Raw genomic sequence first — 16860 nt, forward strand, 5'->3', positions numbered from 1 at the left:
GTGTTTACAAAACAGATGTGTGGGTGTTACAGGGGACAGACGTGATGGAACAACTAAAACTCTGTCTGCTTTAACACCATATCTACATCAGGTGTTGGAGATGGGGAACACGTGCAGCTCACACAGCACAATGTACATGTGGGCTTGTTACATTTAAAGTTTTAACTACAACCAGGAAAAATGAAATAAACTTCCTTGATAACGGAGTACTTTAGGTGCCATTGTCACACCAAAAAGACCACTTATCGATAAAAAGTTATTGAGATAATATCTAAGTTTGAAATGAAATATCTCCGACGGAAATAAAAGGATGATACCATTAATTGTTGCTTCTGACTTGGAATCTCTAGACAATAGGTCTATCAGGATAGAAAATTATACCATAAGTATACTATCATAGGTCTAAATGTTTAAAAATTAAAATCAATACAATATAAGAATTCAGTATCATTTAGAGGTACAGTGACTTCAGTCTAATGTGTAGTACAACAATGTCGGTATATTCTGGGATATCAGGAATATTTTGAAAAAAAGAAGATAATTATACATACCTTATTATCTAAAGATGATATATAATTAATAACAGTAGGCCTACGGGGAACTAGTAATTGACTGAAGGGATCATTAACACAAACTAATATTGTCACGGTTCATAGATTGTTTACTAGATTTATATAACTGTTACATGTGTTCTAATTGTGTCTTGATAAAGGGACGAATTGCCTCTACAATTTTACAATATATTTGTCTGTACTGTCATTATTGCTTTACTGATTATACATATATATATGTGTGTATAAATCATAGATTATATACAACCAATATATCTTTAAAGGCATTTAACACAGGTCTGTAATTATATAAATTGTCATGACTTGTCACATTTCTCAATAGTTACAGTTGAAATGTCTTAAGTTACTTCAAGTGTAAAGATTACACCCTAAAAGTGATTCCCAGCCCTACTTGTCTGAGTGATAGAATATGTGTACATTTAACTCATCTACCCAGCCCCAATATGTGTACATTTAACTCCTCTACCCAGCCCCACTTGTCTGAGTGATAGAATATGTGTACGTTTAACTCCTCTACCCAGCCCCAATATGTGTACATTTAACTCCTCTACCCAGCCCCACTTGTTTGTGAGTGATAGAATATGTGTACATTTAACTCATCTACCCAGCCCCAATATGTGTACATTTAACTCATCTACCCAGCCCCAATATGTGTACATTTAACTCTTCTACCCAGCCCCACTTGTCTTTGAGTGATAGAATATGTGTACATTTAACTCCTCTACCCAGCCCCACTTGTCTGTGAGTGATAGAATATGTGTACATTTAACTCATCTACCCAGCCCCAATATGTGTACATTTAACTCCTCTACCCAGCCCCACTTGTCTGTGAGTGATAGAATATGTGTACATTTAACTCATCTACCCAGCCCCAATATGTGTACATTTAACTACTCTACCCAGCCCCACTTGTCTGTGAGTGATAGAATATGTGTACATTTAACTCATCTACCCAGCCCCACTTGTCTGTGAGTGATAGAATATGTGTACATTTAACTCCTCTACCCAGCCCCACTTGTCTGTGAGTGATAGAATATGTGTATGTTTTAACTTATCAACCCAAAATATGAAATATAAACTTTATCAAAACTATTTTTTCCATTATAGTTACTACTGGAACACCTAGAATGTCTAGTATCTAGACACGAACGATCTCTCAGGATGACTGTGGTCAAGCGGCAGGCTTCCTCCCCGGCAGGTGTGTCCAGTGAGGTGGAGGTGCTGAAAGCACTCAAGTCCTTGTTTGAACACCACAAAGCTTTAGATGAAAAGGTGAGTGATCCAGCACCTTCCACTAGTCCACTACAACAGTCCACCTTTAATTTCTCATGTGGTTATCAGCCTTCATCAGTCCAATTTTAAGTAATCCACATAAGTGAGTCTGATCAGATCAAATCTCTGACGGTAATATTATGCATTTTAAATTTGAATTTAGATTCTGCGTAGTAAATAAGTGTGATTTTTTAACCTAGAAATCAAATTTAGTCATCATTATTGTTTAACCTGTACTTATTAACAAAGATGGTAAATAACGCGTCAGGAGCCTCATAATATGATATTTATGTATCAAGTCATCTTGAGGTGGATTTCAATACTTCCTAATGTTTTGATATACAGTATCCCATTGAGAGTGGAATTTTTAACCACTTTTTCTTTTTATATGCAAGCCTTACATTATCTTTATGTGTGAAGTTGAATCTCTGTTTGCCACCTCTTTGAAGTCTTTCTATGATTGATGTCAATAGATGTTGGTGGTATGTTTACAAGGCAGTGCTGATCTGTCGGGTAACATTGCTGGTTTGGAGGTCTGTTGCTGTCAGTAGACTTTTACTGCTGATAATAATTGGAAAGCATTGCACTTGAATTTTTGCATTGTGAAGAAAATTTGGCATGGTTCTTCTGAGATTTAAAGGTGTTTATATTGCTTCTGCGCTATCTAACACCTCGGAAATGGTGATTAACTGAGATAACAGGGATACAGAGGGTTTCACATATGATAAACATACATACTTTTTTATGAAAATGAAACTAAATTCCTAAAAAAAAATTAAAAATTGAGTTGATCTTATCAGACTATTATATGCCCTGACTTGTGTTAAGGCTTTATGCAAAGATACTTTCACTTAAAACCCCCACAATCAAACTTCGGAGCTTGGAGATGCAGGTGCAATGTCTTAATATTCTCACTGGAACAGGAAGTATGAAAATGTTGCCAACCCAAAACAGTATTGTACCTGGCAGAAAATCTCATCAAATTAAGGTTGGTTCACACTAATTAACTGTAAACATTGATTTCCACTTAGTTGGGATGTCATTGTACTAACAAGTCTTGGGTTACTTCTTAGTTTTCTCCTCCTGACAAGGTGCTGAGCTGTTTTATGGTGAACATCATTTTTTTTCTTATTCAGATTTATTGTGATCATTAATTTTTGTTTGTATTCAGGTTCGTGAGAGATTAAGAGTAGCTCTTGAGAGAGTAGCAACATTAGAAGAAGATTTGGCTAGTGCAAACCAAGAGGTAAGTGTTGAGAAGGGGGAGGGGAGCGGGGGTAAGTTTCAAATCACTTACAGATTGTTTTCTTTCTCTGACAGATTATTGTATCATTCTTTCCATCCTGTTGTCCACATAACTTACTTGTCCATAGATGTCTGGTTAAAGTTTTTGAACATTTCTTTTTAATTGTTCTTTAGCTTGCCATCAATCTTTTTAAGACCAATTGAAGGTCAGTACCATGTGCTTGTCTGTAAGGACTTGTCTGTTGGTTTTGGGTTCCTATAACTAAACTTCATATCAGGTATTTCTGACATTAATCCCTAAATGCCATTTAATGATACTTTATGATAATTTATTTTTCAACAATTGAGTAAAAGTTATTTAAACATACATTAATCACTCCCTTGTGTCCTGCTGGGTGCATGGGTATGCTTCAGTGAGGTAGCACTGTAAAGTCGGCGCAAGTCCACACTGTCACGAACAGACAAATAATGTAAAGTCGGGGCGAGTCCACACTGTCACGTAAAGACACACACTGTAAAGTCGGTGTAGAGTCCACACTGTCACAAAGAGACAAACACTGTAAAGTCGGCGCGAGTCCACACTGTCACAAACAGACAAACACTGTAAAGTCAGCACGAGTCCACACTGTCACGAAGGAGACAAACACAAATATACAGCAGTCTCCCAAAACACACATATTTACCACACACATTCATCTAACACACAAGGGAGGCCATCCTTAAATGACAATAGCTGTTCATAGGATGTTAAACAACGCCAAACCAAACCATCTCTTTAGGAGGTCACAGTTCTCGAGAGATAGATTTGATTTCCCAAATTAATGTGCAAAGGACAATAGAGAAAATCCTCCAAGAACCAACATCCAGTACACACATATATGGATGAACCTGGGTAATAGTTTGTCTCCAAGGTTCCAAGAGAGTCCTAGTGGGATATAGAGCCATCATGATATAAATAAATGAAACAGAAAAGAAGAACTCTAGAAAGAAGATTCTGATCAGTATGTTCTTCCCCGTTTTTCATGTATATCACTTTAAGAATTTACTGATCAGGAACTGGTTTGAAGGGTTGGCCTTCTTCTTTTCTGTTCTATTTAAAGGTATAAGGAAACCTATCTCTATATGGAATTTCCTTGATAATCTACCACATTGTGGTCAGTACTATTCAGGCCATTTACGATTAATCAAGATAACCTGATACACCTGAATTAAAAAGATTGTTGGAAAAGGTTAATTAGAATACATCATCTATCCATGATAATGGGGGAATTGACTTTTCAACTCATTCTGATGAATAGATTGTAGAGATGATATCATTAATTTTGTTGAATTTTTTTTTATATATTTTTATGTCCCAAAACTCTTGACGCTATTGTTTATTTGTAGTTGTTTACGCTACGAGAGCAGCAGAGTAAATCACGTCATTCCAGTGGTAGTACAGAGGATGGCAAACCAGCTAAGTTGGAGGCCATACAACAGGAAGGGACGGAGTCTAACAAACCGGACCACTTACACCACCCCAAGGTCAGTAGCATTCTCCCTCAGCCGTGTAACTATGGCAATCTTAGTCTAACAAACCGGACCACTTACACCACCCCAAGGTCAGTAGCATTCTCCCTCAGCCGTGTTACTATGGCAATCTTAGTCTAACAAACCGGACCACTTACACCACCCCAAGGTCAGTAGCATTCTCCCTCAGCCATGTTTCTATGGCAATCCTAGTCTAACAAAACGGACCACTTACACCACCCCAGTTAGGTATCTACTCAGACCCTTAAGCTTCATCATGGTTCCACAGTTATCCTGGTCTAATGAACAAGACCACTTAATAACACCAGTCCAAGGTAGGTAGCCCCATAGACCGTCAATCTTTGCCATGTTTCCACAGCCTATCTCCTGGACCCTACAATCTACTGTTTTTACAGCCTCCTCCATCTGACCCCAACCCAGTCTAATGAAGTGAAACACTAAATATATATCTCTAAGATTAGGAGCCATCTTCCTCTACCATGTTCTGCGGTGATCCTGATCGATGGACACAATCACTTACACCACCCTGAATTTACCTGTGCCTGTTTTTGTAGCGATTATCCAATGGATCCATCGATCCTGATTCCGACGTCAACCGTGTGATAGAGCTCCAGGATACTGTAGAGAAACAGAACTCTGAGTTGACATCAGCCAGAACCAAGATGTTAGAAATGACCAATAAGATGACAGAGCTGGAGGAAAACTACACCTGTAACCAAAAAGATCTGATCAAATGTCAGGAGCAGGTGGTCAAGCTCCAACGAGATCTGAGAGAGGTCAGACACTAAATTATATTTGTGATTCTTTTACAGAACTTGAAATGATATCAGTTTAACGTAGATAGCCATATTACAGTAGAATGACCACATATGGATTGTTTAGTTGATACTGTAAACGTGGTTATTTCTGTAAGCAGATTAATTTTGCTAGGTAAACTACATGCTTGGGGATATTTCTTTTTTACCTGTTCCATAATATAAGTACCTCATACATAACAAAAGAATATGCATGGGGAAAAGTTAATTGTAAATTTCCACATTTACAATAGATGCATTTATCATAAAATACATGAGATAATGTGACATACTGAAATCTACAGTCAATATCACATGATGTAATGTTAGCAAACAAACAAATAAAAACATGTTAAAAATAAACTAATGAAGGGTTAATCCTTTTCATTTCTGTTGAGTTGAATGTTTATGCAGATCTTATTTGTATGGAAATCTCGATTTATTACTCCATATCACTTTTGAAATACAATATCAAAATTGATTGTATGGCGTCTGGATTGTCATGAAATAGTTAAGTGTATAAGCTGTTGTTTCGGTTTTTATAGTCTTTGGCCCAAAGAGAAGACCAAGAGGAGAGAATCGCTACGTTAGAGAAGCGCTACCTCAATGCTCAGAGAGAGTCTACATCATTACATGATCTCAACGACAAGTTAGAGTCGGAACTTGCCAATAAGGAATCACAGCTGAAATCGGTATGTTAAAACTGTTACATCTGGGTTTAACCATTCAGTTCAACAGAACCTTCACTTGTTATCAAATACTTTAGTCAATTTTGAATTCCCAAGTTAAAAACTGTCCATAATAAGTATTTCTTAAAAGTAACAGTAAAAATTATTTAGGAATTATCCTAGAGCAGGTATGCTTAAAACAAAACCTAAACCATTACTAGCAAACTATGGCCTTGTTTTGTCAGAGCGAAGAGAAGATGCGTAGTGCACAGGAGAAATATGAGTTGGCAGAACAGCGGCTACAGCAGTCGATGAAGAAGGTAGAAGCTCTTCCAACTGTAGAGGCAGAGCTACAACAACGTCTCGAGGCACTGTCTCAAGCTGAGGAGCGACATGGTTCTGCTGAGGAAATGCTACAACAAATGAGATCCATCATATCAGAGAAGGAGACTGAGCTACAAAGGGTTGGTCTCGGAGGTTGTTCTGTCTCAAACTATGTAGATTTTCCAATCCAGTCATTCCTTTGACGAGATATTGATAGTTTATTGCTAGACTCACTTAGATTTACTTCTGAAACTGATACAGACAAATAAAGAGGCTTTAGGCTGTGAAATTTAATATTTAGGATAATGCTGAAATAAAGTGATATAATAGGCTTTAAGAAGAAAACTAATGCTCCTGTTCAAAAAACTGAAAATTGCTGTATTTCTGATAAAATTTGAAATATATTCTGAATTGCATGAATGTTTCAGAAATATAGATATGAAATACAATAACATCATAACGTCATATAGACAGCATCCATAATGTGTTGGTTTAGTTGTATTAATTGAAATGTATGCGGCTAACAGGGAAGACAGAGAGAAAAGTTAAATGAAGAACACAACAGTCGATTATCAGCCACAGTGGACAAACTACTGAGTGAATCAAACGAGAGACTACAGCTCCACCTGAAGGAACGAATGCAGGCTTTGGAGGACAAAAACCAGTTAACCCAGGAGCTAGAGGGTATCTGTAAGGCGCTGGAGGAGACTCAGAATGAGAAGGTACAGTAGCTACAAGGACTACCACACTTTATGTTATATAATTAATCAGCTCAGGAACAAGAACCACCACACTTTCTGTTATATAATTAATCCGCCAGGAACAAGAACCACCACACTTTATGTTATATAATTAATCCGCTCAGGAACAAGTAAAAGACACAATTCAACTTTCTGCTTTTGTTTTAAAAAGCAAGAAAGGAAATGTAATTGATTATTAACTGAACAGTATTAAATTTGGTAGTTTATCTGGAATAATTCTCGTTTGCTTTATGACAAAGAAAGTTAATTGTACATTTATTGAAAGAGTTGAAAGTTGAAATACATTGAAATAAATGATGGATATAGGCTCAAATATTGTTACGTGTATTTCAGCCAAGCTTTTCTTACAAAGCATTTGCAAATTATGCAAAAATTTGGTACTATTGAAACAGGATACTGACACATCAATGAAAATTTAGATTACAAATACATTAAATTCTCACATTATTTTTCAGGAAAGGACCAATGAAGACCTGATTGTTGCTAAGAGAGAAGTAGAAACACTTCGTCAACAGATTGAACATCTGGCCGGGTAGATATCTATCACTCCAGTACCTTCACACAAATTAAAAATTGTTCAGATCTGCTCCATTAAATCAGCTCTGAGTAGGACTGTAGAGAAACCTTGTATGTAGTGTAGGTAGGAAGGAATGTGTGTAAAATAAAGTGGGAGAGTATGTCTCTGACCTCTAACTTCCATGCATACATATCCTTGACCTTGTCAAGTATACTTGATTAACAGAATCTCCAGGCTTATTAGTCCACTATTGGTGAAAGCGGGGCGATTTTAGGGTTTCCTATTAGGCTGTCTTGTATATATTTAACACCAAAGTTTGTCAGCACTCTAGCTGGTTCATTACGTGAGGGATTTCGCTGAAACTTCATACAATGATAAAAGGCCATAATATATCAGACAAGTTCGAGTTTCAGGTTTTTTTTACGTCAAGGTCACTGTTACTGTGTTTAGCAGGGTCCAGTAGAGACATACTTATTACATCACTTGTTATGATAAGATAGAGACATTTTACCGTAAGGATTTAAAATACATTCCTGAATCTGACACAAACATTCATCATGTTTAATGTTACTTGGATAGAACATCAGACAATTAGGAAATAAGAAATGAGTTTCTAACTTAAATGTGTTACAGTGTTGACTACAGGACAGGATACAGCATGACATCCAATGTGAGTCCTATGGAGAGCAGCATGGACGTGTCGCGACGTATGAACCGAGGCCGGGAACAGGCGATGCTGGAGGACCCAGGCAAAGTCAGTCTACAGGTGTCCCATGCTCTCAATCTAGATGTGGTCTTGTGGTCCTATGTAGTGTTCATTTAGATGTGTTTAAGAAGGATTGGTTTTGCATGCTTAGTAGTTAGTGTGTCACCTGCAAAGTAAAGGCTACATATTGAGATCACTGTCAACATACATGTCATTGTGTGGATAGGGTTTTGAGTATTTCCTTAGCCATTCTGGAGTTAATATTGAAGAACTGCTTTGATTAATGAAATTCTGTTGTCATAGTGCCTTGCCTATGTTCAGTTTTGGTGTATTAATTATAATATAATTCTGTTAAAAATTTTTTTAAAGGTGACGCTTTAAGTTTTATTACGCTTCTACAAATTAAATCATGATAGTTATTGAGAATTCAATATGGCTTCAAGTGACTTAAATTTTACACCTATAAAAGTATCTACACAGAATGTTTCTTGATATATTCTTTAAGAAATAAAGATGTTCCATGAAAATTTCTGCAGATACTCCAGCATCATGCTGAAGACTATTTGACTACCAGTGGCCATTTCAGTTTTTCACTGCCTCAGTCATTTCCATGTGAATTTTCTGTACACTTTATCTACAAAACAATGGCAGAGTCAATTATCTACTATCTTCATTTCAATTTGGAGTTGGGTCTGTACATCAATATGGATGCCAGTGACCATCTTGGATTTTTAGCTCACCTGCCCGAAGGGCAAGTGAGCTTATGCCGTGGCGCGGCGTCCGTCGTCCGTCCGTCGTCCGTCCGGCCGTCTGGCCGTCCGGCCGTCCGTCCGGCGTCAACTTTTCCATTCAAGCAACTTCTTCTCAATAACCAAAAGGCCCAGAGACCTAATATTGGGCCTGTAGCATGCTGGGGTGAAGGGCTACCAAGTTTGTTCAAATGAATAACGTTGACCTTCGTTCAAGGTCACAGGGGTCAAAAAGGCTAAAAACTTTAAACGACTTCTTCTCAATAACCAAGAGTCCCAGGGAGTTGATATTAGGTCTGTAGCATGCTGGGGTGAAGGGCTACCAAGTTTGTTCAAATGAATGACCTTGACTTTCATTCAAGGTCACAGGGGTCAAATATGCTAAAAAAAAATTAAACGACTTCTTCTAAATAGCCAAAATACCCAGGGACTTGATATTGGGTCTGAAGCATGCTGGGGTGAAGGGCTACCAAGTTTGTTCAAATGAATGACCTTGACCTTCATTCAAGGTCACAGGAGTCAAAAAGGCTAAAATCTTTAAACGACTTCTTCTCAATAACCAACAGATCCAGAGACCTAATATTTGGCCTGCAGCATGCTAGGGTGAAGGGCTCCCAAGTTTGTTCAAATGAATGACCTTGACCTTCATTCAAGGTCACAGGAGTCAAAAAGGCTAAAATCTTTGAAAGACTTCTTCTCAATAACCAAGAGGCCCAGGGAGCTGATATTTGGCCTGTAGCATGCTGGGGTGAAGGGCTACCAAGTTTGTTCAAATGAATGACCTTGACCTTCATTCAAGGTCACAGGAGTCAAAAAGGCTAAAATCTTTAAACGACTTCTTCTCAATAACCAACAGATCCAGAGACCTAATATTTGGCCTGCAGCATGCTAGGGTGAAGGGCTCCCAAGTTTGTTCAAATGAATGACCTTGACCTTCATTCAAGGTCACAAGAGTCAAAAAGGCTAAAAACTTTAAACGACTTCTTCTCAATAACCAAGAGTCCCAGGGAGTTGATATTAGGTCTGTAGCATGCTGGGGTGAAGGGCTACCAAGTTTGTTCAAATGAATGACCTTGACTTTCATTCAAGGTCACAGGGGTCAAATATGCTAAAAAAAAATTAAACGACTTCTTCTAAATAGCCAAAATACCCAGGGACTTGATATTGGGTCTGAAGCATGCTGGGGTGAAGGGCTACCAAGTTTGTTCAAATGAATGACCTTGACCTTCATTCAAGGTCACAGGAGTCAAAAAGGCTAAAATCTTTAAACGACTTCTTCTCAATAACCAACAGATCCAGAGACCTAATATTTGGCCTGCAGCATGCTAGGGTGAAGGGCTCCCAAGTTTGTTGAAATGAATGACCTTGACCTTCATTCAAGGTCACAGGAGTCAAAAAGGCTAAAATCTTTGAAAGACTTCTTCTCAATAACCAAGAGGCCCAGGGAGCTGATATTTGGCCTGTAGCATGCTGGGGTGAAGGGCTACCAAGTTTGTTCAAATGAATGACCTTGACCTTCATTCAAGGTCACAGGAGTCAAAAAGGCTAAAATCTTTAAACGACTTCTTCTCAATAACCAACAGATCCAGAGACCTAATATTTGGCCTGCAGCATGCTAGGGTGAAGGGCTCCCAAGTTTGTTCAAATGAATGACCTTGACCTTCATTCAAGGTCACAAGAGTCAAAAAGGCTAAAATCTTTAAATGACTTCTTCTCAATAACCAAGAGGCCCAGGGAGTTGATATTATGTCTGTAGCATGCTGGGGTAAAGGGCTACCAAGTTTGTTGAAATGAATTACCTTGACCTTCATTCAAGGTCACAGGAGTCAAAAAGGCTAAAATCTTTAAACAACTTCTTCTCAATAACCAAGAGTCCCAGAGACCTTATATTTGGCCTGTAGCATGCTGGGGTGAAGGGCTCCCAAGTTTGTTCAAATGAATGACCTTGATCTTCATTCAAGGTCACAGGAGTCAAAAAGGCTGAAATCTTTAAACGACTTCTTCTCAATAACCAAGAGGCCCAGGGAGTTGATATTGGGTCTGTAGCATGCTGGGGTGAAGGGCTACCTAGTTTGTTCAAATGAATGACCTTGACCTTCATTCAATGTCACAGGGACCAAACAGGCTAAAATCTTTAAACGACTTCTTCTCAATAACCAAGAGTCCCAGGGAGTTGATATTGGGTTTGTAGCATGCTGCGGTAAAGGGCTACCAAATTTGTTCAAATGAATGACCTTGACCTTCATTCAAGGTCACAGGAGTCAAAAAGGCTAAAATATTTAAACGACTTCTTCTCAATAACCAACAGTCCCAGAGACCTATTATTTGGCCTGTAGCATGCTGGGGTAAAGGGCTACCAAGTTTGTTCAAATGAATGACCTTGACTTTCATTCAAGGTCACTGGAGTCAAAAAGGCTAACATTTTAAAACGACTTCTTCTCAATAACCAAGAGTCCCAGCGAGTTTATATTGGGTCTGTAGCATGCTGCGGTAAAGGGTTACCAAGTTTGTTCAATTGAATGACCTTGACCTTCATTCAAGGTCACAGCGGTCAAAAAGGCTAAAAATTTTAACAACTTCTTCTCAATTACCAACAGTCCCAGAGACCTAATATTTGGCCTGTAGCATGCTGGGGTGAAGGGCTCGCAAGTTTGTTCAAATGAATGACCTTGATCTTCATTCAAGGTCACAGGAGTCAAAAAGGCTAAAATCTTTAAACGACTTCTTCTCAATAACCAAGAGTCCCAGGGAGTTGATATTAGGTCTGTAGCATGCTTGGGTAAAGGGCTACCAAGTTTGTTGAAATGAATGACCTTGACCTTCATTCAAGGTCACAGGAGTCAAAAAGGCTAAAATCTTGAAACGACTTCTTCTCAATAACCAAGAGTCCCATGGAGTTAATATTGGGTCTGAAGCATGCTGGGGTAAAGGGCTACCAAGTTTGTTCAAATGAATGACCCTGACTCGCATTCAAGGTCACGTCGATCAAGTATGCTTAAATCTTTGAATGACTTTTAGTGAAAAGCCAAAGTGCAGAGAGACATTATTATATTGGTCCTGTAGCATGCTTTCAAATAACTGCAGCATCCATATATGAAAAGATCACTGCATTGCAGGTGAGCGATTTGGGCCCATTGGGCCCTTGTTTACAGTAATGCTTCAAGACAATTTCTTTTAAGAAAGTTTTTCATTTCTGTGAGATACATTATCTTTATCATATACATTTATAAGTATTAAAATGAGCTTGCTGTAATCTAATTTGTTGATGGTCTTGGGATGATATCTCTACAAAGAACTATTGCATTGCTAACAGAAGGCACTTGAGCTTAATGCCTGCCAAATTCACAGTTGTTTTATAAGGATGCTGTTCTGTGATACTGCAGCCTAAAAATTGAATTGTATTTCTTCACTACTGCTGAAATTGCAATTTGTTAGGACGTGCAGGCGACACATCTGTTTTCTTGTTTTGATGTTTTTCGGTTTTTGTGCTGTTTGGTGTTTTTGGAATATATCATAATCGTCATTCTCAATGATAGGGGTTCTGTAGTTCATATTTGTTTTGTTTTTTATTTGGCAAAAGCTGAAAGATTTGACCACAAATTACAGCGCCCCTAAAGACAGGAAAATGATCACTACCATGATATATTGCTATAAAATAATTACAAATTACAGGAAATGACAAAGATTTTTTTTTTTTTCAATCATCATTTTCAGTTGTAACATTAATCAAATTTATTGATGTAAAATATACATAATTACAGCAGGTTAACGATCATGTTGGTTAACCTGTATGAGAAATGTCTATAATTGTATTGCTTTATATGTGGCCAGGTAAACACACTGAACGAGCAGGAGTGGGAGAAGCTACAGCAGGCACATGTGTTAGCCAACGTACAACATGCATTCGAGTCGAGCGACAACGAGGGAACAGATGATAATGAATCCGTGCTTGCTTTTGACATGCTGTCGCCGACCGGACACACGGACGCACAGACCCTAGCTTACATGCTGCAGGAACAGCTAGACGCCATCAACAATGAAATCAGGTAAATACAGAGGAAATAAATTCACTTTGAAAATGTTTTCATGGCTGTTCATACCTTTTATGTTTTCCCATTAAACTGGCCAGACTAAAATAATGTTATAATGCAGAGTGGTCTTGTGTTCAAATTTTGAATTGGCTTTTCCACTTTTCTGTCTCTCTGCAGCAGGGATATCATAGTTTCACTAGTAGTCAAGCTATAGCTGGTGGAGAACAGATTTTTCACCTAAAAACCAATCAGCACATTATCTTCTTCATAAACATGTCTTTCACAAGAAATTAAACCATATCTTGTAAGTGAACCAAATGATTAGATTGACATGTGCTATGCTATCTGACTTAACACTTAATAATATAATAATATATAACTTAACTCTTTTGTAAGATTGTTCGGGAATTTTTAAACACAATTACCCACTTAACACATTTTGTTAACATGCAAAGTATCTCGCATTTATTTTATTTTATTATGCCAAGCGGTAGGTGATAGATATTGTGTACTACAATACTACACACTGAAATACGTTGATACTTGTAGGCTGATCCTGTAATACCACACACTGAAATATGTTGATGCTTGTAGGCTGATCCAGTAATACCACACACTGAAATATGTTGATGCTTGTAGGCTGATCCAGTAACACTATACACTGAAATATGTTGATACTTGTAGGCCGATCCTGTAATACTACACACTTAAATATGTTGATACTTGTAGGCTGATCCCGTAATACCACACACTTAAATATGTTGATACTTTTAGGCCGATCCTGTAATACTACACACTTAAATATGTTGATACTTGTAGGCTGATCCCGTAATACCACACACTTAAATATGTTGATACTTGTAGGCTGATCCCGTAATACTACACACTGAAATATGTTGATACTTGTAGGCTGATCCAGTAATACTGCACGCTTACATATGTTGATACTTGTAGGCTGATCCAAGAAGAGAAAGACAGCACAGAGCAGAGGGCAGAGGAACTGGAGAGCAGGGTAGGCAGCGGGAGTCTAGATACAATCACCAACAGGTGGCGCACGTCCCCTCCGCTTAGTGGGAGTTCAACTCCGACCCCGCATACTTTTCAATCAAGAGACTACCTTCAAAAGTACCATACTGTAAGTGCGGGAGTCTGGCAAAGTCGTCATGGCAGCACTCACTGAACGAGTGACACGACTTGCGGTCCCTTATTTTATCGCCTCGGTACACGCACTGCTCCGTATATATGTCGTGTGTTATTGGTTTAAAATTGCCCTTCCCTTTGCTGACTCCCACCACCGTTGTTATTGGTAAGCATGCTCTGCCTTTTGACCAACCAATCAAAAGCTTTGCTATGGCTTTAGAATTCTCTCTTCTCTACTTTTTTTTATGATTATCAAACTTTCGCAAAAGTTTTCTTGTAGATGTCATGTGAGTTTCCTATTTGCAGTTGTGACTGGAAGCAGTTTTAGGGTGCGAGTTTATGCGTAGTTGCTATGCTCTCTACTGACTGCTAAAAGTTCAGCTGTGGTTTGCAAGAACACAGCGCAAAATATTGTATGTTTGCATTTTTTCATTGAATCAATTGAGCACACCAGATCTCTCATGGTATCTTTCTTACACAGGGACATTCTTCTCCTGTGTGGCTTTGACATTCATTTTCCATGCCCATCCACCTAGTGTACATACATCCCCAGAGCCCATCCTTTCACTCTTATCCTTAATTCATCAATGCCTCCATCTCTGTCAAGTGTTACAAGGTTCATATTTCAACTTGAATTGTACATAAAACTGAGGTCTTCAGGAATTTAACTTGGTACTAATCAGTGATGACAGCTTTTAATGATTACATTGGATTTACAATTGAGGATAATATTGTCTATTCCAGTCAACACATTGTGGAGTTAAAAATACAAATCATCATAATTTTGTCATTTACTTAAGTTAGATATGCAATAACACAAAATTCTTCCAGGCATGGGTTCACTTAACTGGTTATTTAATTAAACTGTAGAATTTGATAGATTTAGGGTTAAGGTAGATCTAATACAATATATGATACAGCATTTAGTGCTTCGTATAGAATGACACAAGGATGTTTTAAAGTATATGTAATTGATTGGTCTACTATTATACTAGGCTATGTATATATTTATAAAGAGTTTAAATCTATATGGACATTTACACTTTAGACTTTCTAAACAGTATCTATGATTTACAAAAACTCGGATTCTAATAAAAATCAAATTTGTCAGAATACAGGCATGTGATTTGACAAACCTACTGAAAATTCAAGTACTTTATCTCCCATAATGTATTGTATAATTACAATATAAAATTTTGAAAGTTAATAATTAACTGTAGTTACAGGAGATATAACCATCCCTGTTTTGTTTTCCCCTCATTCGTTTCCCCATTCTGTTTCTCCCTCATCCTTTTCCCCTTTCTATTTTCTGCACTACTCGGTCACATTGTTATTTTTATTTTCACTGCCATCTTTTTACTTTTTGTCTGTTTTATCACTTCAATATATCTCAGTTTTTTGCACACTATCTATTAGTTAGAAATTGTTTATAGTCATTCAAAGCTATCAATGATCAGGTCCATGGATAGTTAAAGATAGTTGTTTTATAGACAAGGTTAATGAAAATAATAGTGATATTCAATTTGATATCAAATACTATATCCTGGCTTGAATTTGCTTAGAAATAAGTTATGATTGGTAACTGATGATTAAAAAAGAACTTCTATGATTGATAAAGTTTTCATGAGCTTGCTTATTTGGAAATCTATTATTTGCAATATTTAGTAGGTATAGCATTTTTTTCTTATTATTATTCAAATGTAATTAATGGTTAAAAGACAGAGCAAGGTTACCATAACGACTGTCACAGCATGATTGCTATCGTACTGTTTTGGTATTGTTGTTTGGTGATAGTCTCTTATTGGAGCTCCCGACAACTCCAGCTCCCGTTCATCAATTTCATTTCAGATCACAAAACGCATGCTTATCATTTTCCAGGGCCAAATTTTCAAAGTTCAATTAAGTCAATGTTTAAAATGATGATTTTGAATCCTTTGGGGATAAAGCATTTCAGCATTCTGTTATGAAAATTCTTTTACATAAGATTTTGATAAACATGTAAACCTGGCTTTGAAGATATGGCCCGTTGGTGTAGTGGTGTTTGGCACAGTAGTGATACATATACAGCATTGTAGTGATTAATTAATACTTAAATCCTAACTGCTTGATATCGATAAAAAATGTAGTTGTGAAATGGTTTGAAAAAGTATTTGATTTGTAGGTATAAAAATATGCTAACACAATTAAAAAAAAAAAATCACCTGATATTTCATAATTTACCAAGTGGGGTCAAAGGTCAACACAGGCTGTAACAATAGGTAACATTAATCTCTTTATACCTCAAATTCTGGAATATGTAGTGATTTGAAAGTTCTATGTCAGCTATGTGGGGATCTGTAAAATTGAACTTCATCTCTATGCAATTGCTTGTCACATTTTCCTACAATATTATGACTGAAATAAGAAGTTGTTTCCAGAGAAATTCTGACTACAAGATAATATTCTTACTGCATTCAAATAGAAAACCCCATCTTTAAAAACTCTTTTACCTATTCTATATGTTTTGATACTAAGAAATAATAGACTGTTAATAATTCAAGTACAATACTCA

General features: G+C 37.3%; 1 protein-coding gene across 9 annotated transcripts in view; it reads left to right on the top strand.

The window, feature by feature from the left end:
- The window catches only part of LOC117336351 (liprin-alpha-1-like), a 50394-nt gene that overhangs the window by 9345 nt on the left and 24189 nt on the right, over window positions 1-16860 (top strand). For 4 of the 9 annotated variants that reach the window (XM_033896846.1, XM_033896847.1, XM_033896851.1 and 1 more), the window contains exons 3-13: window positions 1680-1844; window positions 3016-3090; window positions 4476-4613; window positions 5174-5395; window positions 5959-6105; window positions 6327-6545; window positions 6933-7127; window positions 7622-7698; window positions 8317-8449; window positions 12970-13184; window positions 14124-14304. In XM_033896846.1, the coding sequence (XP_033752737.1) occupies window positions 1680-1844; window positions 3016-3090; window positions 4476-4613; window positions 5174-5395; window positions 5959-6105; window positions 6327-6545; window positions 6933-7127; window positions 7622-7698; window positions 8317-8449; window positions 12970-13184; window positions 14124-14304 (1767 nt within the window). The remainder of the gene's footprint in view (window positions 1-1679; window positions 1845-3015; window positions 3091-4475; window positions 4614-5173; window positions 5396-5958; window positions 6106-6326; window positions 6546-6932; window positions 7128-7621; window positions 7699-8316; window positions 8450-12969; window positions 13185-14123; window positions 14305-16860) is intronic. The other 5 variants (XM_033896849.1, XM_033896852.1, XM_033896854.1 and 2 more) reach the window with 3 other exon arrangements.

The sequence above is a fragment of the Pecten maximus genome, chromosome 10, assembly GCF_902652985.1.
Source record: "Pecten maximus chromosome 10, xPecMax1.1, whole genome shotgun sequence".
Classification (NCBI taxonomy): Eukaryota; Metazoa; Mollusca; class Bivalvia; order Pectinida; family Pectinidae; genus Pecten; species Pecten maximus.